The sequence below is a fragment of the Pogona vitticeps genome, chromosome W (genome assembly GCF_051106095.1).
Source record: "Pogona vitticeps strain Pit_001003342236 chromosome W, PviZW2.1, whole genome shotgun sequence".
NCBI classification, from domain to species: domain Eukaryota; kingdom Metazoa; phylum Chordata; class Lepidosauria; order Squamata; family Agamidae; genus Pogona; species Pogona vitticeps.
Window position 1 is genome coordinate 124,735 of NC_135798.1, and position 25,229 is coordinate 149,963.

At 44.0% G+C, this 25,229-nt stretch overlaps 1 protein-coding gene across 17 annotated transcripts in view; it reads right to left on the reverse strand.

The window, feature by feature from the left end:
• Positions 1-25,229, reverse strand: part of LOC140702914 (uncharacterized) — a 58,937-nt gene that overhangs the window by 7,204 nt on the left and 26,504 nt on the right. For 13 of the 17 annotated variants that reach the window (XM_078382308.1, XM_078382306.1, XM_078382307.1 and 10 more), the window contains exons 3-4: positions 7,430-12,006; positions 3,780-7,180 (exon numbers count right to left, since the gene is read on the reverse strand). In XM_078382308.1, coding sequence (XP_078238434.1) covers positions 9,796-11,676 — 1,881 coding nt within the window. In that variant the 5' untranslated portion in view covers positions 11,677-12,006 and the 3' untranslated portion in view covers positions 3,780-7,180; positions 7,430-9,795. The remainder of the gene's footprint in view (positions 1-3,779; positions 7,181-7,429; positions 12,007-25,229) is intronic. The other 4 variants (XM_078382298.1, XM_078382297.1, XM_078382296.1 and 1 more) reach the window with 4 other exon arrangements.

The window sequence follows — 25,229 nt, forward strand, 5'->3', positions numbered from 1 at the left end:
GGGCCCATGGTGAAGGGAAGCCCTCAGATATGAAACTAAGACCTCAGATTTTGGAGGGAAAACCAAAACAAGATGAGAGAGAATCAAAATACGCCAGAAAATGTTATTTCTGTCAGGGAAAGGGTCATCTAATCTCAGAGTGTCAGAAATTAAAGCAGCTAAAAGGAATGGTGCCTCAGAATTCTAGTGGGACCAAGCCAAAAGCTGTGTTCTGTGTCCAGAAAGAGCAAGGCTCAGTGTCACAGAGGGAGCCTGTTGCCATGGCTACTCAGTCTGGGACAGCTGCCTCTGCTGATCAGGCTGAGGAAAATGGTCCTCTTCTGGAGGTAAAGCGCTGCTTGCTGATAAAAACAGATTCTCAGTTGTTTGAGACAGCAGGGGTGGACGTAGGAATACTTGACCGTCAGTATAGGGGGCTGCGGGACACTTGTTCCCAGGTAACCCTGTGCCATCCAGATATCATCCCTAGGGAGTTTATAATCCCAAATGAGAGCATGAAGGTGGCAGGGATTGAGGGGCAGATAATCTCTCTGCCAGTAGCAGAGGTACCTGTCAACTTTCAAGGCTGGAGGGGAGATTGGCGGCTAGCAATTTCATCGACTCTGCCAGCAGCCGTGCTCGTGGGAAATGACCTGGCTGAACATGTGAAACGGGTGCTAGTGATTACACGTTCACAAGCCACCACAGGGACAGTTCAGGGGGGTAATGATGAGCCAGAGACTGAAGCAGAGGGGAGTTCAGAAGCTGTGGTGGAAACCTTAACCACAGACAGCAGATTTGGACAGGAGCAAAAGGCAGACGCCACTCTCCAAAAGTGTTTTGAACAGGTGACTGACGCCCAGCTAACACCTGAAACCCCAGTGAGATTTCTGGAGAAACAGGGGATTTTATATAGAGAAACCCTGAGGAATATCTCAAAAGGGGGAGATGGGATCAGAAGTCAGCTGGTGGTACCTGAAAAGTATCGCCCCATGATCTTAAAAAGGGGTCACTCTGACATGTTTGCTTATCGATCAGTGCCACAAGCCAGTACCGGGTTCAGTCCATTTGAACTTCTATTCGGGAGAAGGGTGAAAGGGCCCCTTGATTTGATCAAACAAAATTGGGAGCAGATCACCCAGGATGACCCACAAGACGTTGTGACATACATAGACACCTTGATGAATGACCTAAAGCGAAATCTAGAGCTGGCAGCAGAAAACCTGCAAGCTCAGAAGGTCAGACAGAAAACATGGTATGACCACAAAGCTAGAGAGAGGCACTTTGACCCAGGGGAGGAAGTGCTTTGGCTTAGGCCCTGCAGAGAGAATAAACTGCAGCTCAAATGGGCAGGACCATATAGGGTCATTTCCAAGATGTCAGACCTGAACTACCTAATAGAGCAGGAGGAGAACCAAGCAAGGAGGGTGGTTCATGTGAATGCCCTAAAACCCTACTACAGAGGGGAACAGAGGGTTTTATTCGCGATAAAAGCAGCTGAGAGTGAGGAAGCGGAATTACCCTTCTGGGAGGGTAGAGGGGAAGTAAAATACAACCCAGAGGAGGTAAAGATCAGTCCTGCACTCACCCAAGACCAGCAGCAAGAACTAAAAATGCTGCTTAGTAAATATCAACAGGTGTTTTCCAACAAGCCGGGGATAGTGAAGGGAGTGATGCATCGGATCCACACAGGGGATGCACCCCCGCAGGCAGTATCCCCATACCGAGTAACGGGACCCTATAGGGACAAGGTGCGGAAGGAGCTGGACGAGATGCTGAGGGAGAACATAATCGTCCCCTCTTCTAGTCCTTGGTCCTCTCCGATAGTCCTTGTGGACAAGCCTGATGGGAGCATTAGGTTTTGTGTTGATTACAGGAAATTAAACCGTGTAACCACTCCTGATGCCTACCCAATGCCCAGGCTAGACAACCTGATTGAAACCATAGGGGGTTGTCGGTTCATCTCATCACTGGACCTGGTAAAGGGATATTGGCAATTAAGAATTGATCCCAGGGATCAAGAAAAGACTGCCTTTTGCAGCCCTTTTGGTCTCTATGAGTTTCGAGTCCTGAGCTTTGGTCTCAGAAATGCACCAGCCACATTCCAAAGGCTGGACCAGACCTTGGCAGGGCTCAGTGACTTTACAGTGGCCTACATTGATGACATAGGGATCTTCAGTAATACCTGGGAAGATCACCTGTTACACCTGGAGTTAGTGCTGCAGAGGTTAAGTGCAGCAGGGCTAACAGTAAAGGCCAGCAAGTGTCAGCTGGGTAGCCCGGAAATAAAATACTTGGGTCACATGGTAGGGGGAGGAATGATAAAACCCCTGGAGGCCAAAATAGAAGCTGTTCGTGATTGGCCTAGACCCAACACCAAGAAAAAGGTCAAATCATTTCTTGGGTTGGTGGGCTACTACAGAAAGTTCATCCCGAGGTTTAGCGAGATTGCGGCTCCGCTGACCGATCTGACGAGGAAGAAGGCTGATGACCGCATCCCGTGGACCCGCGACTGTGAGGCGGCGTTCCAGAGGTTGAAGGAGGCGTTAATCAACTATCCTGTGTTGCGGGCTCCAGACTTCGACCGGGAGTTTATCATCTACACCGATGCGTCTAACAGCGGGGTAGGAGCAGTTCTGTGCCAAGAGGATGAGAATGGTGACCAGCATCCAGTGTCCTACCTGAGTAGGAAACTTCAAAAAGGAGAGAGACATTTGGCAACCGTGGAGAAGGAGTGTTTGGCCATAGTCTACGCGATCCAGAAGGCCAAGCCTTACATCTGGGGAAGACATTTTGTTCTGTGTACTGACCATTCACCATTGCAATGGTTAAAGACAATGAAAACCCACAATAGCAAACTTATGAGGTGGGCTTTGAACTTACAGGACTATGACTTTGAAGTGAAGGTGGTCAGAGGGTCAGTGAACTGTGTTGCTGACGCCTTATCAAGAAGACCTGAAGACTGAAGACGGCGAAAGAACATGGACTATATGTATATAATGATGACAAAAAGTTAAATGTACCTGGTTTTGAATTTGGTTTGTATTAATAAAGGTAAATTGATGTAATGTATATGGTAAATGTTTAAATGCCTATTTGAAATGTTTAACTTAGAATGTAAGTAAGTATAATATGGTAGGTATAATTGGTGTTGTGTGTTTTATACAGGTTGTTTTTTGGGAAAAAGCACCTTAGCTTTCCCCCTACAAAACAACTTATAAAGAGGGGAGGTGTTACATAACAGCACTGATGTTACCTGTCTGTCATGGGTTTGGAGGGAAAGTTCCATCCTATGGGGAGTGGAAGGCGGGACATCAGGAGGAGGGGCTGTACTGTATAAATATGTGATGCCTGTGTGGGGAAAGGAGATGCTGAGACAGACTGTGAGACACTGGGTTGGGACGAAGCAGCAGCTGGGGAAGAAGAAGCTGTTGTGGGAGTCTGGGTGTCTGACAGGGTACTACTGTGTGTCAGAGTACCAGCCTGATAGGTTCAGGTGTCTGTTGGTTAGCCAGAACTGATGGGTTCAGGGTCTGTGCTTCAAGTTAAGGGTTCTGGGTGAACCAAGCTGTATGTTTGTATGAGTGAGAATAAGCCACGTTACTTTATCCTATTCACCTGATTGTTTATTTACCCTGTGTGTGTATTTAAATAAACCTTATTCTTTTTATTGTTTAAAAATCCATCCCTAGTCTGTGTGACTTATTAAAGGGAATGGTTGGTGGCAGCTTAGTGTAACTGTGTGACATATCCCAGTAGGTCTGGGTTTGTCACACCCCATTCCAAGCCCCCAAACCCACCTGACAGGCTGCCTCTCCCCTGGCCCCTCCCAAGCCACGATGAGGTGTTTCTGGAGGCCAGCATGTTCCACCTGGCACCGGTCGATCTGGAGGCTCAGCTGTGCCTGGAAAGTCTTGGCCGTGTTGGGGAGGGCACCTTTATGGAGCGTCTCATGCAGGAAGACTTGGCCGTCCTTCAGCCAGGAGACGTTGATCTCTTTGGGGTAGAAGCCGTCCGTGCAGCACACCAGCGCTTCCAGGCTCCGGCTGGTCCCAACGCGGGTCACCCTCACGGCTGAGGGCTCTGGCGAAACAGAAAAATACGACAGCAGAAGAAACGCTCAAAGGAAGACCAGCTGCTCACATGAGGTGGCTCAATTTGGATCCCGGGTGTGCTTCTGGGCATTATCCAGCAAGAGAGCTCAGGTCTTCGAGATGGGAGCTTTGGGGACTACAAATCCCCAAGTCATTAGGGCCAGGGCACTGGGGACCCTCCCAGGCCAGCCTCTGCTCTGCCCCTTCTTCATGGGCCCCCCAGCCCTTCTGCCTCTTCTTCCTCCCCAGCGTGAGTCTTAGGGTGGGTGATCAGAGCGGCAGCTGGGGTGAGCACCATGCCCCCCTTTTAGAAGCAGATCTGCTTCCAGTCTGGAATCAGGTTCGTGATCCTCAGAAACAGGCACGAGTGGGAAAAGTTTTCACTCAGAGACTTCCACGCCATGTAAACATGATTTGTAACTTTTAAATAACCTAAAAAAGCGATAACTTTTCAATAACTTTTGAATGTGTCCTTTCTCTTAGGGAGGCCCTTTCTCTGTTTCAAAGCTTTCTCGGTTTGTAAGGCTATCCAGCCCACATCCGATTTTTTGGGTCACAAAGTCGATTTCTCATTGTTTCACCCTGTGCAATTCAATAAGCACACGTCCTTTTCTGCCCATCGGAATCTCTAATGGTTCTTTGTTCTTTCTTTCTTTTTGAGGAATGCATAGACACAGCCATTAAGCTAGAGAAGACATGACTGTGTTTCCCTCCCCATCCTGTGTAGGTTTGTCTTCGGGGACTACAAATGATGCAGCTGGGGAAAGCTGGGCTTTGTAGTCCAGGAACCCCGACGTGCCCCTCTCCCGCCCCCACTTTTCCTCTGCAGCTCCTCCTCCTCCAGGTACGGCAGGTGCCTCTTCAGCCACCTGGTGCAGTTCATGCCCCAGAAGCTTTTCCGGTGCCTGTAAAGGTCCCACGTGGGCTCCCACTTCTGGATCTCTTGCCCATCGTAAGCCTCCCGGTGGAAGGAATTCTCCTGCCCATCGTCCCCAAGCTCACAGCCGTCATTGCACTGCAAAGTGTGAAACCCTAATGGAGAAAAACATCAAAAAGGTGAAGGCAATGGGGGTCCAGAGCCCAAGGGCAGGGTTCCCCCCACAACAGCCCCCCTGCAACAAGTGGGGCCAGACTGAACCTTAAGGAGAAGGCACCTTCTCTAGGACCACCGTGTCCGCCTTCCTGGGCGCCAAGGCATTTCCTCAGAGATGCATGTCTCAACTGCCAGACTTGTAAATTAATTTTGTGTTTACCTCCCAGTGGACCAATGACAGAGCAAAGACAGCCACATGCAAGACACATCAATTATGGAAAGCAGATTTAATGCCATGCAGGAAGGGAGAGAAATACCGTATTTTTCTGTGCATAAGATGACCTCATGTTTAAGACGACCCCCATTTTTCCAACCCCAAATAAGATTTGATTGCTGCTTTCCCCCTCCACTTCCTAAGCCCCACGAAAGATGGATCAAAGGGATGCGGAAGTGGAGGGGGAAAGCAGCGACCTTAGAAAGTGCAGGGATAAAGCAATGATGAAGTGGGCTTATGAAGTGGAGGAGCAAAGGGCTCCTGCAGCCCTTTCATCGCTGCTTTACCCCACCACTTCCTAAGCCCCACGGAAAGCAATGATCAAAGGGCTACAGCAGTGGTGTCAAACTGTGGCCCTCCAGATGTTCTTAGCCTACAGCTCCCAGAAGCCTTCAGCACCACCTCTGCTGGCCAGGATTTCTGGGAGTTGAAGTCCAAGAACATCTGGAGGGCCACAGTTTGACACCACTGGGCTACAGGGTCAAAGACCCTGCAGCTCTTTGACCTCTTTCCCTGTACTTCCGTGTATAAGACGACCCTCAATTTTTAGTCTAAGATTTTAAAAGTGTCATCTTATACACAGAAAAATACGGTAGATCTGCCTTTTCCACAGGTCCTCCCCTCCTGACCCCAGTTGTTAAAGGCCCAGCAAAAGCCACCCACACCTATGGCCATCCAAACGGAGGTTTTATTGTAATAGTATAATAATCATCTTAGAGCTGTACAGCTGGATGGGGCCCTCCGGATTCATGGCATCCAGCCCCTGCCGAGGAGGCACCTCTCGGGAATTATCTGAACTGACAACCACTGGCTCCACAGCTGGACCAAAACCACAGATCGATCCAACTCATTTATCATAATTTTAAATGACTTTATAAAATTACAAATATTTATATTTAAATTTCTAAATATGTATAACATATATTAATTTATAAGTACATAATGTTATATATTATATATTAAACAAGTATAATGTATAATGTATATATAATTATAAAATATTTATTACTGGTTTGATTGTCAGAGTTTTCCCCCACTACTACCCATTTTTCTCCATACTTGAAGCATATGCTTTTTAAAAAAATCAACAGAGACAAATAAATGAAGTTCTCTTTATCATGAGGAGGAGGAGGAGGAGGAGGAGGAGGATTGATGGAGTCCACTAAGTCTCCTCCACTCACCAAAGGCTAGATGAAGTGAAATGGATTGGCAATACAACTCAGGGCCTCAGTAGACAAAACATGCTGATTCCCTATTGAGAAGGAGGATGTTTCAAAGAATTTTTTTAAACCAGTCTGTTTATCCAAATACACACAATTCACTAAACCTCTGTTTGGTGCATTTGCTTGCTTTTCGCTGTAAAGAGTGAGCTAGCACGGCTTTGTTTGCCCATCGGATGTCTCCGGCGAGTCACCCTGAAAGATTAGGGTGCCTCGAGGGATGGTTTCCTAATATCCTTCCATTGCACATTCAGATCTGAGCTTCTGCACATCCATTCTCTTGCACACTCTGAAACCACCTATTCCCACAGATCAGAAAATTTTCTTTTCTGGACTACAGTTCCCTGAAGGCTCAACTATTCCCCCAACTCACACACACCTCTTTTGAGTTCCTCCTCTCTTCCCCCCTTTCAGCTAGCACAAAACATGCTTTATTAATCACAACACATAAACATGCATTTTCTCACTCTGGGGAGTGTAGAGCACAGAATCCTCATCACTCCCATCCTGGCAGTCAAGAAACCAGTCGCAGATATAATGCCAGGGAATGCAAGTCCTGTCCCCACATTTGAACTCACTGCTGGAACAGGAATTGGGTTCACGGCCAGCAATTGAAAGCAAAGGAAAGAGGAGCAAAGAATCAGTGCCAGAGCTTACCTCCCTTCCCCGTAAGTGGGAAATCCCCCCTTACTATGTGCTTAATCCTGGAAGTACATAGTTGCAAGTAACTAATTACTTTTTAGGTAAGCAAATTTAACTTTTGAGAGTAATTAGAAAACATCAGTTGTTGCACTGGAAAAGTAACTGCTTATATTAAAAAGTGCCTTACTTTCTGAAAGCTGTTCTTCTTATATATATATATCTTGTTATCGCGAACCCGTGCAGAATCCAGAGAGTTAATATTTTCAGGTCCAGAAGGCAAAATAAATCACGCAGACAGGTTCAGCTTCCTCCAACACGACACGTGTATTTACAGCAGCATGACAGCATGGCATCATCAAATGAAGGTGGTGATACATGTTCTCTATACAGTAAATATATATACAGTTGAGCCTCTGCTCTTATCCAATCACAGTAGGTGTTGCATCATCCAAGGCACCACCTCTCCAGAATCACTGTGACTCAGCAAATTACACACCTGTATAACATGGCAGCTCATTATTACTTCTGCTCTGTTCTGTTCAGGCCTGTAAATTTTCAGTATTCTGACATATCTCATGTAGATGCCCTCCAACCCGTTTTTTCATGAGTTTCCTTTTTCCTTTTCTTTTCTAAAAAGGCGTTTAAAATGTTGAAGATGATGGGGGGAGGGGAGAGAGAGAGAGAATTGGAGGTCAGTACAGTAGAGGTGAAGAGAGTAAGCTATTGCTAGAAGGGTGGGAAGGTTTCTGGATGGAGAACTGATGGATTCATATCTGGGAGAGGATGATGATACCAAGAGAAGAGGCAGAAAGGGGAAGGAACCCTCGCTCGGCCAGGAAATATTTTCTGCAGGATAAACAGGAGAGAAGAGGATGGAGAGAGTCTATTTTTGAGACTCTCTGTGCGTAGACCCATTTGTTGTGGGTTTTTTGGTCTCTTTGGCCGTGTTCTGAATGTTCTTCGTAACGTTTTGCCAGTCTCTGTTGTCCAGCAGGCCAAGGCAAAGAGGCAGTCAGAAAAGCAGCAACATGAGGGAGCTAGACGGGGTACAGATTGTATTTGTCTTCAGTGTGCAAGGGATTGTCACCCTTGAATTGGCCTTCTCAGCCACACTAGATGGTGTTCCAAGTCCTCCATACAGAGCATGATACCAAAGTCTCTCGAGACTGAAGGATGCCTATGTCATGAATTTGATTATAAAAGCTGAATAGAGATTTATTTTATAGGAGCAAAGTTAGGCTAGAAATCCGTTTATGTCTGTGTGCAAGTTAGAACGAAGCAAGATGTCCAAGGTCAATTCTTTTTCAGTAGAAAAAAGAAATTATGAAGAACAAGGTGACCATTATCACGTTGCCAGGCAACTATCTCAAACTTAGATGGAACAAGGACATAACTTCTTAATTTAAGACGGAGAGAGAGAAGACAGCTTAGAGAGAAGATGGACAGAGAGACAGCCTGGACGTATGCCCGAACACAGAAAGAGAATTCCTGCACAGAGGAACTCCAATTGAACTTTTTATTTTTCATATCAACAGTAAGACTGAATTCTATTCAAAAATGTAGTTAGTTGTTTGTTATGTTTGTGTTTTTCTAGAGGAAAATGTCTTGTGGTGATGGCTGGGGTGTTTGGAAATATTTGATTATGCTAAGATGTCTTGTTTGCTTGTTTAAATTCATTCTTTACTAATTTCTATTTTTTAAATAAAACATAAAAAGGCTTACTGTCTGAACATTGGCTTCTTGCATAGACCATTAGCTACTATAGTTCATTGATTTGTTTAATCAGGCCACAGTTTATTAAATGCTACCAATTTGGGGTCCTACCTTTAAGAGAGTACTAGGAAAATTAAATCTTCTAGAACTCATGGATGTTGTCCATTTAAAATCGGTTCAGACTTGGGAGAAGGACTGAATCAGTTGCCTAGGGTAAAATTAAAGGACCCAGTTTTACCTGATAAGGAACTGATCATTCCGGACTCCTCTCTGTTCCGTGTAAAAGCAGCTTCTTAGGAACGCTTTTACGACAGCCTAATCACTAATTTTATGTTAACTTCTACAAAGCTTTTGACCAAGTGCTCCATGATCTTCTAATTGATACACAGTTGGCTAGAGAATTGTATTCAGAGGGTGATTGATTAATGGCTCCTTCACTAACTGGGAGGAGGTCACAGGTGGGGTATCCAAGGCTCAGTCCTGGGCCCGGTGCTCTTCAACATTTTTATTAATGATGTGGATTGGGGATGCAGGGAATGCTAATCAAACTTGCAAATATAACAAAATTGGGTGGAGTAGCCAATACATTGGAAGATCGAAAAAATTCAAAATCAGTTTGATAGGCTGGAGCCCTGGGCCGAAAGCAACAGAATGAAATTTCACAAGGAGAAGTGCAAAGTACTGAACAACAAAAAAAGGAACCAAATGCAGTTACAAGATGGGGGATACATAGCTCAGCAAAACTATGAATGAGAAGGATCTGGGAAATGTCATGGATCACAAGCTAAATAAGAGCCAACAGTTGAATGTGGCTACAAAAAAGGCAAATGCATTTTAGGCTCACTGTGAGTTCTTTGATGGGAACTCAGGGAACTGTTCTGATTGAAGCTGTTTCCACATTCCATGCATTTTCTCCCCACTGTGAATTCTTCGATGTGTACTCAGGTGACTGCTACAACTGAAGCATTTCCCACATTCCATGCATTTATATGGTTTCTCCCCAGTGTGAGTTCTTTGATGGTTACTCAGGTTAGTGCTTTGACTGAAGCTCTTTCCACATTCCATGCATTGATATGGTTTCTCCCCAGTGTGAATTCTGCGATGTGCACTCAGGTGACTGCTACAACTGAAGCACTTTCCACATTCCATGCATTGATATGGTTTCTCCCCACTGTGAGTTCTCTGATGGGAACTGAGGTGACTGTTCTGTCTGAAGTTCTTTCCACATTCCAAGCATTTATATAGTTTCTCCCCAGTATGAGTTCTTTGATGGGAACTCAGGGAACTGCTGTGACTGAAGCTCTTTCCACATTCCATGCATTTATATGATTTCTCCCCAGTGTGAGTTTTTTCATGTCTACTCAGGGAACTGCTGTGACTGAAGCTCTTTCCACATTCCATGCATTTATATGGCTTCTCCCCAGTGTGAGTTCTTTGATGTGAACTCAGGGAACTGCTGTGACTGAAGCTCTTTCCACATTCCATGCATTGATATGGTTTCTCCCTAGTGTGAGTTCTTTGATGGGAAGTTAGGCTACTCTTCTTATAGAAGCTCTTTCCACATTCCATGCATTGATATGGTTTCTCCCCACTGTGAGTTCTCTGATGGGAACTCAGGTGACTGTTCTGTCTGAAGTTCTTTCCACATTCCAAGCATTTATATGGTTTCTCCCCAGTGTGAGCTCTTTGATGGGAACTCAGGTGACCGCTCTGACTAAAACACTTCCCACATTCCATGCATGTATATGGTTTCTCCCCAGTGTGAGTTCTTTGATGGTTACTCAGGGGAGTGCTGTGACTGAAGCTCTTTCCACATTCCATGCATTGATATGGTTTCTCCCTAGTGTGAGTTCTTTGATGGGAACTCAGGGAAATGCTGTGACTGAAGCTCTTTCCACATTCCATGCATTTATATGGCTTCTCCCCAGTGTGAATTCTTTGATGAGAACTCAGGGCATCGCTCCGACTGAAGCTCTTTCCACATTCCATGCATTTATATGGCTTCTCCCCAGTGTGAATTCTTTGATGAGAACTCAGGGCATTGCTCCGACTGAAGCTCTTTCCACATTCCATGCATTTATATGGCTTCTCCCCAGTGTGAGTTCTTTGATGGGAACTCAGGGAAGTGCTCTGACTGAAGCTCTTTCCACATTCCACACATTTATATGGCTTCTCGCCAGTGTGAGCTCTTTGATGTGAACTCAGGTGACTGCTGACACTGAAGCTCTTCCCACATTCCATGCATTTATACGGTTTCTCCCCAGTGTGAGTTCTTTGATGTACATTCAGGTTACTCTTCCAATTGAAGCTCTTCCCACATTCCATGCATTTATATGGTTTCTCCCCAGTGTGAGCTCTTTGATGGGAACTCAGGTGACCGCTCTCACTAAAACACTTCCCACATTCCATGCATTTATATGGTTTCTCCCCTGTGTGAGTTCTGTGATGTGAATTCAGGTCACTGCTGTGACTGAAGCTCTTTCCACATTCCATGCATTTATATGGTTTCTCCCCAGTGTGAGTTCTTTGATGGGAACTCAGGTCACCACTGTGACTGAAGCTCTTTCCACATTCCATGCATTTATATGGTTTCTCCCCAGTGTGAGTTCTCTGATGGGAAAAGAGTCTACTGCTCTGATTGAAGCTCTTTCCACACTGTAGCCATTTATACTGTCTCTCACCTCTCAGGGATGTTTCATGTGAAGTACAATCATTGTGCATCGTGATGCTCTTTCCTTGTTTAATGCATTGACTTCATTTCTCATCTGAGTGCACTTTGTCAAGTCTATTGTCATCTGAGGCACCCCTGAATGTTTATCTGCCCAGGGAACTTTTCTCCTTCCTTTTCCCTGTTGACTTTTTCAGATCATAAGAAGTGCATCAACATCAATAGCAAGAGAAGCTGGAGATTTCTTTTTCCCTCTTTTTTTCTGGCTTCCTTTCTTCCCCTTTATGCCTTTTAAGTGTGTTGATTTTTTTTGTCCTTCACATTTTTCTTTTCCAAAGAAAGAACGACTGGCTCCACAGAATTGCATTTGTCTTCTTATTCACCTGTTGGAGGAAGACAAAGAGATGAAAGAGGAGTCCTACGTTCAAAAAGAGGAGTCCTATGTTCACAATTGACCAGATTGGCGGGGTATAAATGAAATAAATAAATAAATAAATAAATAAATAAATAAATAAATAAATAAATAAATAAATAAAAGGGGAGCCAGGGAACGGCAGACCTGACACCTTAACAATCATGTAAGGGAAAATTCTGGAGGAGATTACAAAGCAGACACTCTGCAAACATCTTGAAAACTGAAAGCCTAACAGAGAAAGATGGAAATAATTGGATGTATTTAGCTTTGAGAAAAGAAGCCTCAGGGGAGAGACATAATAGAACTCTTTCCTAAATATGGGCCTGAATTAATTTGGATCCCACCAACAAAATTCATATGCGGAGAATTAGAGGTGCAGCACATAAACTCTCCCACACCCCACGGGCCAGCCATGCCTTGCTGTGCACCGCTGGGGTCCTTCTTCTCCAGTAGGGCACCTATCCAAAATGGAGCTCAGCTGGCCCTTCCCTGCCTCCTCTTGCAGTCAACCAATCATTAGGTCAGTGGGGGGAATCCTTGTCTGACTTCCTCACCAGAGTGGTCAGCTGCTGGAGGAGGCAGGGAAAGGCAGAGCCACTTCCCAGACTGGAACACCGACAGAGAAGATGGACCCTAGTGGTGCACGACAATTCATGAATGGACCAGCCAACCAAGGGTGTATGAAGAGGTTATGAATTTTGTTTGCGGGTTGGAATTAATTTGGGCCCCTCTCTCCTTTTTGGATATGATAGCACTGAGCAGGGGATGGGACCTGATAGACGGATAGCCCCCTTCAAAGTCAAATTATTCTTTCATCCGTCATCACAGCTGGGGGACTCACAGTTGCACGACGGAAGATGTAAGGAATGTCCTCTTCATTCCTAATCATCTTTGCTGCCCTGTCAGGCTAAGCAAAATAACACAGGGATAGTTTCCACTGTGCTCATTAACCTTAAGAACAGCACCCTCCTAAAATGCAGTTACAGCCTCTTCCATGTGCCTCTTCAGATGAAAACTGTGGCAAGTTCTAAAAATTTCACAAAAAAACTAAAACACATCAAGTGCTAAAACAATTCCACCACTCCCACCATATCAGATAAGCCACTCCCACCATGTTAAAGGTGCTATTCCACTAGGGGAAGGGGCCAACTTGAGTTCCCAGTTTCACCAGCCTTTGAACTCTAGGCTGAGTGAAACCTAGAAGTTGTGGAAATTGACAAATATGGGCAAGCTTCTAACCCTAGATTCCCAATTATCCACTTATTTTGGGACAAAATACTGTTGACTGTGTACTTTAAGCCATGCACACCATCCTGACCAGGTAGGCCACCCGAAGAGCAAAAAATAGCCCCTATCGCTCAGTGGCTAAGGCAGTTTCTTTAGACACTCAAACTCTGGTTTCCCGGAGGATCACACTTGGGTAAAATATAAAATGAATCATAGAATTATAGAAAATTGAAGTTGGAAGGGGCATAGAAGACCATCATGTCCAACCCCCTGCTCAAGGCAGGAATCCAATCAAAGCATATCTGGCAGGTGATGATCTAAGTTTTTCTTGAATGCCTCCAGTGTTGGAGCACTCACCAACTCTTGAGGTAACGGATCCCACTGTTGTACCACTCCAGCAGCTTTTTTGGATATTCAAATGAAATCTGGCTTCCTTTCACTTGAGCCCATGGTTGCATGTCCTGCTTTCTGGGATGACCATGAACAGATCCTGCCCCTCTTCTCTATGACAGTCTTTCAAACATTTGAAAAAAAAATGCTATCATATAACCCCTCAGTCTTCTCTTCTCAAGGCTAAACATGCCCAATTCTTTCAGCCTTTCCACCTAAGGCTTGGTTTCCAGCCCCCAATCAAACTTGTCACCCTCCTCTGAACTTTTTCCAGTTTGTTAGCATCCTTCCTGAAGTGTGATGTCCAGAACTGGACACAAGCCTGAAGGCTAGGAATGCTGAATAGTGGGGGACTAGCACCTCGCAGGATTTGGAAACTCTGTGAAGTCCCAAAGCCAAGACAAGAGGAATTACTGTGACTGCTGTCACTCCCCACGGTTCATAGGGAGACTCAGACCACCCCACCACCCTCTCCTCCTAGGAAGGAACATCAAGGCACAGATACCCAGGAGCTGGAGGAAGCCTCAAGGGATAATGGGTGGAAACATCAGGGAGTAGATACTTGGGACCTGGTGCTGGAGATGAGGGGGTTAAATGTGGCTACCCAGACTGACTGGGAAAAGGCGGGAACAGGCCAACGGCCAGTAGTGGATGCGGGAATAGGAGATATAAGAGCAGCCTGGGACGAGATACCGGGGGTTGGGAGAAGATATGGGTACAGGACCTGTGGACTGGTAAATGGGAACAAGTCCGTGTGCCACATGCCGAGGTTGAGAAGAGATGCCGGCAAGGACTCCCCCAAAAACCGTCTTACTGGGTTGAGTCCGAGACCAAAGAGTGGAGGAAGAAGCTGCGTGAGGAAAAGGAACGGATTGTGAGAGAACAGGAGGCGAAGCGAGCATGGCATCTGGAGGAGCTCCGGAAGATGGGCTGCTACCCGGACCATGGCTCGAGCATCCGGGAGAGGGATCCCCTATGTGGGGCTGGCTCGGAGATGAGGAGACCCTCCCGCTTCTAATCCCAGATGACAATGAGGGGGAGAACCAAGATCCTGGGAAAGTATTAGAAGGGCCTTGGGACTTTAACAACGTTCACCAATAGTTCATGGACACCCTTGCGAGTTCCGTTTCAACCGCAAGAGACATTTGAAGTTAAGCATGTTGAAGTTTCAATACCGGTTCCAGAGTTAATAAATACAGAACAGTTGTTTGAAGAAAAGCAGTCTCGTGGTTTATTTGAAGAAAAGGAAGGCCCTAAAACTGAACCTTTACATACTTCTATTAATGCAGCCTGAAATAGAATTTGCCCTTTTTGTAGCCACATCACACTGTTGGCTCATATTTAGCTTGTGATCTACAACAATTCCAAGATCCTTCTCGCTCATGGTTTTGCTGAGCTAGGTCTACCCCATCTTGTAACTGTGAAATTGGTTTCTTTCTCTGAGCTGCAGGACTTTGCAATTATCCCTGTTGAATTTCATTCTCTTGCTTTCGGTCCAGGGCTCCATCCTATCAAGGTCATTGTGAATTTTGTTTCTAGGGTATTAGCTATTCCCAGAATTCAGTTCACAATCTGGGGCTCCATCTTGACCTGGCACTCATCATGGAGACCAAGGTAGTGTCAGTGGTCTGTACCACCTATTTTCATGTTCGGTGGATTGCCCAGCTGCGTCCTGGTCTTCATGTGGGGGCCCTCACCATTCTGGTCCTTGCGTTTGTAGTCTCGAGATTTGACCACTGTAATGCTCTCTATGTGGGGCTACCTCTGAGATAGATGCAGAAATTTCAAATGGTGCAGAACGTGGCAGCCAGACATCTTCCAGGGGTGAGAAAACACCTACTATGTCTGCCCTGCATTGGCTGCCCTTCGTTTCCGCATTGAATTCAAAGTACTAACGATGACATATAAAGCCCTGAATGGTTTAAGAATATCTGGTGGAATGCCTCCTCCCACCAGATCTACCCGAATCACACGCTTCAGTCAAGATGGAAGGCTGAGGGGCCTAAAGCTGAGGGAGACCCAAAGAGAATGAACAAGAAAATGGGCCTTCTTGGTAGTGGCCCCTCACCTTTGGAACAGTCTCCCCCCAGAGATCTGTCTGGCTCCCTTGCTGGGTGTTTTTAAGAACCAACTCAAGACCTGGATCTTTAGGCAGGCTTTCTCTCCTGTTAATACCTGATTTATTGTTAGCCTTGTGGTTTAAATGTTGTTGTTTATTTTATTTTATTATCCTTCTATGTTGTCACCCACCCAGAGTAGACTTCGGTCTAGATGGGTGGGATATAAAATAAAAAATAAATATTCTCCCCAATTTGGTATCATCTGCAACTTTGACAAAGTTCTCTGCATCCCCAATCCACATCATTAATAAAAGTGGTCATATTGACCAGATAGGCGGGGTACAAATAGAATAAATAAATAAAAATATTGAAGAGCATAGGACCTAGGACTGAGCCTTGGGGTAGCCCACATCTGACCTCCTCCCAGTTAGAGGACCCTTTAATCATCATTATCTGAGTACAATTCTGTAGCCAACTGTGTATCCGCCTGGCCCTTGATCTACCTGGCCCACACCTAGTTAGCTTACTAATCAAGATATCATGTGGCACTTTGTCAAAAGCTTTGCTAAAGTGAAGATATACAGAAGTCAAGATATCCCTGGGTCAGCAATACTATAAGCAAAAAAGATCAAGGAATTGTCATAGATCACAAGCTGAATATGCACCAGCAGTGTGATGCAGCTACAAAAAAGGCAAACACTATTTTGCAGGATTAATAGGAAGGGAGTCTCCAAATCCTGCGAGGTTCTGTCTCTATATGAGAGTACTGTGTCCTGTTCTGGACACCGCACTTCAAAAAGGATACTAAGAATTTGCAGCAAGTTCAGAGGAGGCCAAGAGTGTTCCACCAATGGAGGCATTCAAGAGAACATACGAATGTAAGAAGAGCCCTGCTGGATCAGGCCAAGGGCCCCTCTAGTCCAGCATCGTGTATCTCACAGTGGCCCCAACAGATGCCTCTGGGAGCACATCAGACAATGAGATCCCTGTCTCCTGATCCCCCTCTCTTGCATCTGGCCTTTGCGGGGACCTTCCTTTTAAGCCTGGAGATTGTACATCCCCATCATGACATGTCCTCCTGGAATCTGTCCAATTTCCTTTTTGAGGTATCTACGCCAGATGTCATCACCACATCCTGTAACAAGGAGTTCCAAAGACTAATAACACGCTGGGTCAAGAAATATTTTCTTTTCTTTGTTCTCAGTCTCCCAACACTTTATTGGAGTGGATGTCGCCTGAGGGTTTTAGTATTCTGTGAGAGGGAAAAGAACTTCCCTCTATTCAATCGATCAATCTCCTGCATAATATTAGATGTCTGAATCATGTCCCCTCTTCGCCCAGTGCCTTTAGATTAAAGAGCCTGAAAAGCTGTCACCTTTCCTCATCAGTGAGGTGTTCCAGCCGAGTCTTCATTTCGGTTGCTTTCTTCTGCACCTTTTCCAGTGCCACAATGTTTTTTTTAGTGTAGTTGTTTAATTTTCAATCCCCCTTTTTCATGATATCTAGCATGGAATTCTGCCTTCACAGATTACCCCCTGAAGGGACTTGAGTAATTCAGAGAAGCTATGGGCTATGCTGTGCAGGGACAGCCGAGATGGAGAGGTCATAGTGGAGAGTTCTGACTAAACGCAATCCACCTGGAGCAAGAACTGGCAATTCCACTCCAGTATCTTTGCCAAGAATGCCCCATGATCAGAAACAAAAGGCTCAAAGATACAACACTGGAAGAAGAGCCCCTCAGGTCAAAGCGTCCAAAATGCTACTGAGGAAGAGCGGAGGACAAGTACAAGTAGCTCCAGTGCTAATGAAGTGGTTGGGCCAAAGCCGAAAGGACGCTCAGCTGTGGACGTGCCTGGAAGTGAAAGGAAAGTCCGATGCTGAGCAAAGAAAAATACTGCATAGGAACCTGGAATGTAAGATCTATGAACCTTGGGAAGCTGGAGGTGGTCAAACAGGAGATGTCAAATAAATATTGACATCCTGGATGTCCGTGAACTAAAATGGGTGGGAATGGGCGAATTCAATTCAGACGATGATCATATCTACTATTGTGGGCAAGAATCCCATAGAAGAAATGGAGTAGCCCTCATAGTCAACAAAAGACTAGGAAAAGCTGTACTTGGATACAATCTCAAAATAATAGAATGATTTCAATACGAATCAAAGGCAGACCTTTCAACATCACAGTAATCCAAGTTCATGCACCAGCCACCGATGTTGAAGAGGCTGAAATTGACCAATTCTATGAAGACTTGCAACACGTTCTAGAACTGACACCAAAGAAAGATGTTCTTCTCATTATGGGGGATCAGAATGCTGAGGTAGGGAGTCAAGAGATAAAAGGAACAACAGGAAAGTTTGGCCTTGGAGTGCAAAAGCAGGGCAAGGACATATAGAATTTTGTCAAGAGAACAAGCTGGTCATCACAAATGCTTTTCCAACAACACAAGAGGCGACTCTACACATGGACATCAACAGATGGGCAATACCAAAATGAGATTTATTATATTCTCTGCAACCAAAGATGGAGTAGCTCTATATGGTCAGCAAAAACAAGACCTGGAGCTGATTGTGGCTCTGATCATCAGCTTCTTATAGCAAAGTTCAAGCTTAAACTGAAGAAAATAGGAAAAACCACTGGGCTAGTCAGGTATAATCTAAACCAAATCCCTTATGAATACACAGTGGAAGTGAAGAACAGATTTCAGGAACTCAATTTGGTGGACAGAGTGCCTGAAGAACTATGGCTGGAGGCTCGTAACATTGTACAGAAGGCAGCAACAAAAACCATCCCAAAGAAAAGGAAATGCAAGAAAGCAAAGTGGCTGTCCAACGAGGCCTTACAAATAGCAGAGAGGAGAAGGGAAGCAAAATGCAAGGGAGATAGGGAAAGTTACAGAAAATTGAATGCAGACTTCCAAAGAATAGCAAGGAGAGACAAGAGGGCCTTCTTAAATGAACAATGCAAAGAAACAGAGGAAAATAATAGAAAGGGAAAAAACAAATATCTATTCAAGAAAATTGGAGATATTAAAGGAACATTTTGTGCAAAGATGGACATAATAAAGGACAAAAGTGGTAGGGACCTAACAGAAGCAGAAGATATCAAGAAGAGGTGTCAAGAATACACCAGAATTACACCAAAAGTAATTATACCAGAAAGATTTGGACATCCTGAACAACACAGATATCGTGGTTGCTGACCTTGAGCCAGATATCCTGGAGAGAGAAGTCAAGTGGGCCTTAGAAAGCTTGGCTAACAACAAGGCCAGTGAAGGGGATGGCATTCCAGTCAAACTATTTAAAATCTTAAAATATGTTGCTGTTAAGGTACTACATTCAATATGCCAGCAAGTTTAGAAAACTCAACAGTGGCCAGAGGACTGGAAAAGATCAGTCTACATCCCAATACCAAAGAAGGGCAGTGCCAAAGAATGCTCCAATTACTGTATAATTGCACTCATTCCACACGCTAGCAAGGCCATGCTCAAAATCCTACAAGGTAGGCTTCAGCAATATGTGGACCAGTACTTCCAAAAGTACAAACTGGATTTTGAAGGGGCAGAGGAACTCAAGACCAAATTGCTAACATGCACTGGATAACGGAGAAAGCCAGAGAGTTCCAGAAAAACATCTACTTCTGATTCATTGACTACGCAAAAGCCTTTGACTATTTGGACCACAGCAAACTATGGCAAGTCCTTAAGGAAATGGGAGTGCCTGACCACCTTATCTATCTCTTGAGAAACCTATATGTGGGACAGGAAGCAACAGTTAGAACTGGATATGGAACAACTGATTTGTTCAAAATTGGGAAAGGAGTACAAGGCTGTATATTGTCCCTATGCTTATTTAACTTATATGCAGAATACATCATGTGAAAGGCTGGAGTGGAGGGATCCCAGGCTGGAATTAAGATTGCCGGAAGAAATATCAACAACCTCTGATATGCAAATGATACCACTCTGATGGCAGAAAGTGAGGAGGAATTAAAGAACCTGTTAATGAGGGTGAAAGAGGAGAGTGCAAAAAACAGTCTGAAGCTCAACATCCAAAAAACCAAGATCATGGCCACTGGTCCCATCACCTCCTGGGAAACAGAAGGGGAAGATATGGAGGGAGTGACAGATTTTACTTTCTTGGGCTCCATGATCACTGCAGATGGTGTCAGTAGCCACACAAGATCCTGAAGCAGAGGCCTCAATCCTTTTGCCATCTTATGAGAAAGCAGACTCCCTTTAAAAGACCCTGATATTGGGAAAGTGTGAAGGCAATAGGAGAAGGGGACGGCAGAGGACGAGATGATTGGACAGTGTTGCTGAAGCTATCAACATGAACTTGACCAAACTCTGGGAGGCAGTGGAAGACAGGAAGGCCTGGCATGCTCTGGTCCATGGGGTCATGAAGAGTCGGACACAACTTAATGACTAAACAACAACAAAGTATGGATCAAAGAGTTACTTAGAGATTTAAATGTTAATGTAACTGACCCTTTGTCTATTTTTATGAATAACACAAGTTTCAGTTTATTTGAGAATACAAGTGTAAAAGGTAGAAGCAAACACATACGTACAAAATATTATGATGGAAGGCAGGCTGTAAAGAGGGAAAAGTAAAAGTTGCATTTTGCCCGGGTAAAGTCCATATTGCTGGCCTCTTCACAAAACGTCTTCCAGAAGGAAGTCATGTAGTTTTGTCAAGTAGAACAGGAATGTTCAAAACTATATTTAGGAGGGGTGTCATGATACAAAAACCATCGCATAGAAAAGGAAGTGAGTGTACAAGAACTATTGCAAATGCAAACAAAACAAAGGAAAAAGCAATCAAGTGTGCAAGACCTATTGTAATTGCAAAGAAAACTAACCAAAAACCTATCAACTGTGCAAGACCAATTGCGAATGCAAAAAAAGCAAAAAGCAATCAAGTGTGCAAGACCCATTGCAAATGCAAACAAAGAAAGCAAAAAGCAATCAAGCAGAATGTGCAAGATCAGAAATGGAGGAAAAATAAAAAGGAAAGAAACTTCCCAACACCCTTTGGAAATGGGGGAAAAACCACAAAAGCAAAAAAAACCTTGCAAGACCCATTGGAAATGGGGGGAAACCCAAAAAGCAAGGAACCCCCCCAAAACCCATAGGAATTTGGGTGAAATCAAAAATGCAAGGAAACTCACCAAGACCCATTGGAAATGGGGGGGAATCCAAAAAGCAAGGAAACCCTCAAATTCCATAGGAAATGGGGGACAATCCAAAATGCAAGGAAACCCCCCAAGACCCTTCAGAAATGGGGAAAAACAAAAAACAAACCCCCAAGACCCATCGCAGCACAGAAACATAATCCCCAGCCCAAAACCATGCCACAATAACACCCAGAACAGTATTTTTAACAGCAGAAAACAGCACTTTACCTTACCAGGCAGTCCCAAACCTCCCTGCAAACACACACACGCACACTCAGAAGCAGAAGCCAGGCAGAGTCCCAAGCCTCCTCCGATCGCACACTCTCTTAACACAGTGGTCAGGGAACAGGGGTAAATAACCAGAAATGGGGTAAAAATGAAAATCCTGGGGCTAATTTTGGATGTGACCCTAACCAACTTCCCTCCTCCTCCTCCTCCTCCTCCTCTTCTGCCCAGAGGGGGGGGGTCCCTGGCTCCCCAATTGTCCCCTTCCCTCCCCCTTCTCCGGCCTGGCTGGGGACCTCTGAAGTACACAAAACCTGCAGGCGGGGTTTTGCCACAGTGCCGTCAGCAGCATCTGGGAAACAGCTCCTGGGGAAAGCTGAAACTGCCCGGTCTGGGGCCCCCCAGTTACAACGGGGGTCACAGGAGAAGATAGGAGAGTGAGTGAGCATCAGAGGGATGAATGGGAAGCTGCAACCGACATTTTTTTCCTTCTGAAGAGATCACGGAGCACAGACCGGGTCCGGAAGCCATCTTGCGTCCAGCTGTGAGTAACCCACCCACCCTGGAGGAGAGGAGAATGGAGAACTGCAGTTAAAAACTAACAATAATAAATAAATCTGAAGACCTTGATCTAGAAAGGAGCATGTAATGCGACAAGGCCGAAAGGAGTGAGGTAGCGGTGAGATTGCTTACCGGCTCTGCTGCTTTGCTATTTCAAAAGTGAAACCAGCTGGTTGCAGACCAGCCAAGGCCAGCAGCCAGACGAAAATAAAGCCGACCCAGAAAAACTTTTTTATGAAATAGGCAAACATGGATATGGATAGAGCCTGAGTTGTTACTATTAAAAATTGGATAGACTTTTTGATAGCAGACTGTTAGTTTCCATGACTATGTATTAAGCCTGTGGTGGGAGAAAGCTCCCCTTTGGAGGTTACAGCTGTAAATAACATTTCAGCTGGGAAAGTTTTGATTCTTAAAGTGAAAGGTGTAATTGAAAACCAGAACTGGAGTGGTGGACCGGAGTGGAAAGAACATACTGTACTTTGGATAATGACATCTACTTGAGGAAAGTGGAATGTCAGCCCTAATATACTTAATTGACTTTTGAAACCCTTTGGGATTTTGGTGCCTTGTATTAAGAAGGGAACTGCAAAAATTTTGAGGTGGGAAAAGAGAAAATTTTTCCTAGCCCCACAAGAACATCATCACTGAGAACTTGGGAATATCGACCTTTAAGACTCTGTGACTGTACTTAGCCTGGATTTATTTGGTTGGACTGCGTGGGTAACTAAGAAACAGAGGCTGGAGATACAACAACGTTGATAAGACTTTCGAAAAGAAGGAACATTCTACTATGGTGGTGGGTTAAACTGCTGGGTTAAAAAGTGATTTATATATTGTAATATTGGGCAAAGTTTGGAGGAAGGTTGTAGGTGAGGTTGTTGATAGTAGGCTCTTATCCTTAGCTAAATAGGGATTCGAGATGGCCTCAAAAAATCAAAACCTCAGATGCCTGGAACCTCTCCTGCTCAGGCACCAGGTCTGACTAAGCTGGTAGAACCAGAGCCAGATAAAGAATGGCAGACCACTATGCAAAACCTATTAACTACAGGATTCCAGCAAATTAATGAACGTCTTACCCAACCAATAGACCAGATGAAGAAAATGAAAACGGAATTAACTGAAGCTAAGAAAAAGATAACAGAAATGAAAACAAGAACACAAGATATTGAGGAAAAAGTGAAAGGCACTGATACCAGGGTGGACCAAACTGAAGAAACACTACAGGCAACACAGAAGAATCAAAAGCAAGATGATGATAGATTTGCAATGTTAGAGATGGGGAGAGCATCAAAAATGCTGAGATTTCAAAATGTACCAGTAAAGGAAGGTAAAGATCTATAAATATTAATAAGTGAGGCATTGGCTCTAGAAATAGAAATAGACCCAGCAGAATTTCGTCAATATCTGGAAGCAACTTACAGGGTGAGTACAGCATATCTCAGAAAGAACAAGCTTCCTAAAGAAATTCATGTGAGATTTACAAAGAAGGTAATCAGAGATGAAGTTTTAAGAATCTCACAAGATAAACAACTGATAATAGAAGACAAGAAAATCAATGCACTAAAACAAATTCTCTGGCAAATGAGACAGAGAAGGAAGGAATATTCCTCTCTGGTATTGTTACTTCAACAAAATGGAATCTCATACAGATGGCTAACACCAGAAGGTTTATTCTTTAGGATTGATACACAGAGATATAACATAACATTTCTGATGAAAGCACAAGACTTCATGGGAAAAAATGAGAAGAATTTGAAAATACAGGGCGAAAGAAAGGAGAGGAAACCAGAAGGAAGATCCCAACAGAAACCAATGCAATCATCACAATCAGAATCAGACACAGACTTAGGAGAACATGAAGTAGCCGATGTACCAGGAGCATGACGAGGAAAAAACAGAAAGGTAATAATCTACAACAAGATGTCTAAAAAACAAATGAAGATTTTCTCAGTCAACGTAAATGGTTTAAATTCACCTCACAAACAGAGAAAGATCTCTCTACAATTACAGAAACAGAAATCCAACATTATTTGTATTCAAGAAACCCATATGAAAAGAGCAGACTTGAAACTGTTAGAACGGCCAAGGTTAGGAGAATTATTTGCAGCCTCGGATAGAACTAAAAAGAAGAAAGGCTTGGCTATGTATATCAAGAAAAAATTAGAACCAAAACTGATTTTTGCCTCAGACAATGGAGGATAGTAATGGTGGAAATTCAAAGAGAATCAAAGAAATTGCTAATTGTTAACATCTATGCACCAAATGGAAATCAAGAAATTTGTTTTAAGCAATTGCAATCAGAACTGATGAATAAAGATTATGATTACTACTGTCTGATAGGAGACTTTAATGCTGTCTTTGATAAAGAACTAGACACAAAATCAGATAAAATAATTTTTAAAAAAGGTACAATTTCAAGAAACTTTTTACAACTGGCAGAAGAAGTGAACATCATAGATGCTTGGAGAACATGTAATCCAATGAGAAGAGACTACGCCTTCTATTCTACAGTGGGGTCTTGACTTAAGAACGGCTCGAGTTAAGAACATTTTGACTTAAGAACCGCTCTCATAGGAAAATATTGACTTGACTTAAGTACTTAGATTTGAGTTAAGAACTGAAAAAAAAACCACGTGGGAGGCAGGGAAAGTGCAAAATGTGAACTTTCAGCTAACTGTTGGCCAGTGAAAAGGGTGCCTGTCTGCTTCCTCACTCCTCCCAGCGTTTAAGAGAGTGGATTGGGAGACAGTCTTCAGACTGCCTGGTACTGTCCTGCCTGGACTGTATTTTCCCTGCCTTCCCTGAACCTTTCTTGACCTAAGAAAAAAAGAAACAAAATATCCCCCTCTAGTGGTCGAAGGCAGAATAGCAGCTTCCCATTAGTTTCTATGGACGGAAAAGAGCAGATACGGATCAAATGGTTTTCAATGCATTCCTATGGGAAATGCAGATTTGACTTGAGAACATTTTGACTTGAGAACCGCCTTCCAATACGGATTAAGTTCTCAAGTCAAGACCCCACTGTAATAGACACAAATCATGGTCAAGAATTGATGCATGCTGGATCTCAACAAGCTTAATGAAAGAATTGGAACAAGTAGATATTTTACCTAATACATTCGCAGACCACAACCCAATTTCATTACAATTGGGCAGTAAATCAAGAGAATTTAATTGGAAGCTTAATACTGCACATCTGAAAATGAGGATTTTAAGAAACAAGCAAAAGAAGAAATAGATCTTTTCTTTAAACAGAAAATAAGGCTAGAAACTTCGGTTATTATGGTCTGGGAGGCAAGTAAGGCATTTTTAGAGGAATAGCTATAAGATTTGCAGCAAAACAAAAAAAAGAAAGACAGAAAAAAATATGATACGTTGGAAAGCAGATTAGCCTCAGACGAGATCCAGGTGAAACAAAATCCGACAAATATTTATTTATTTATTTGATTTATATCCCGCTCATCTGGTAAATCTATACCACTCTGAGCGGCTAACAGGAACATATATACAATTATAATAAAATAAATTAAAAATCAATTAACAGAA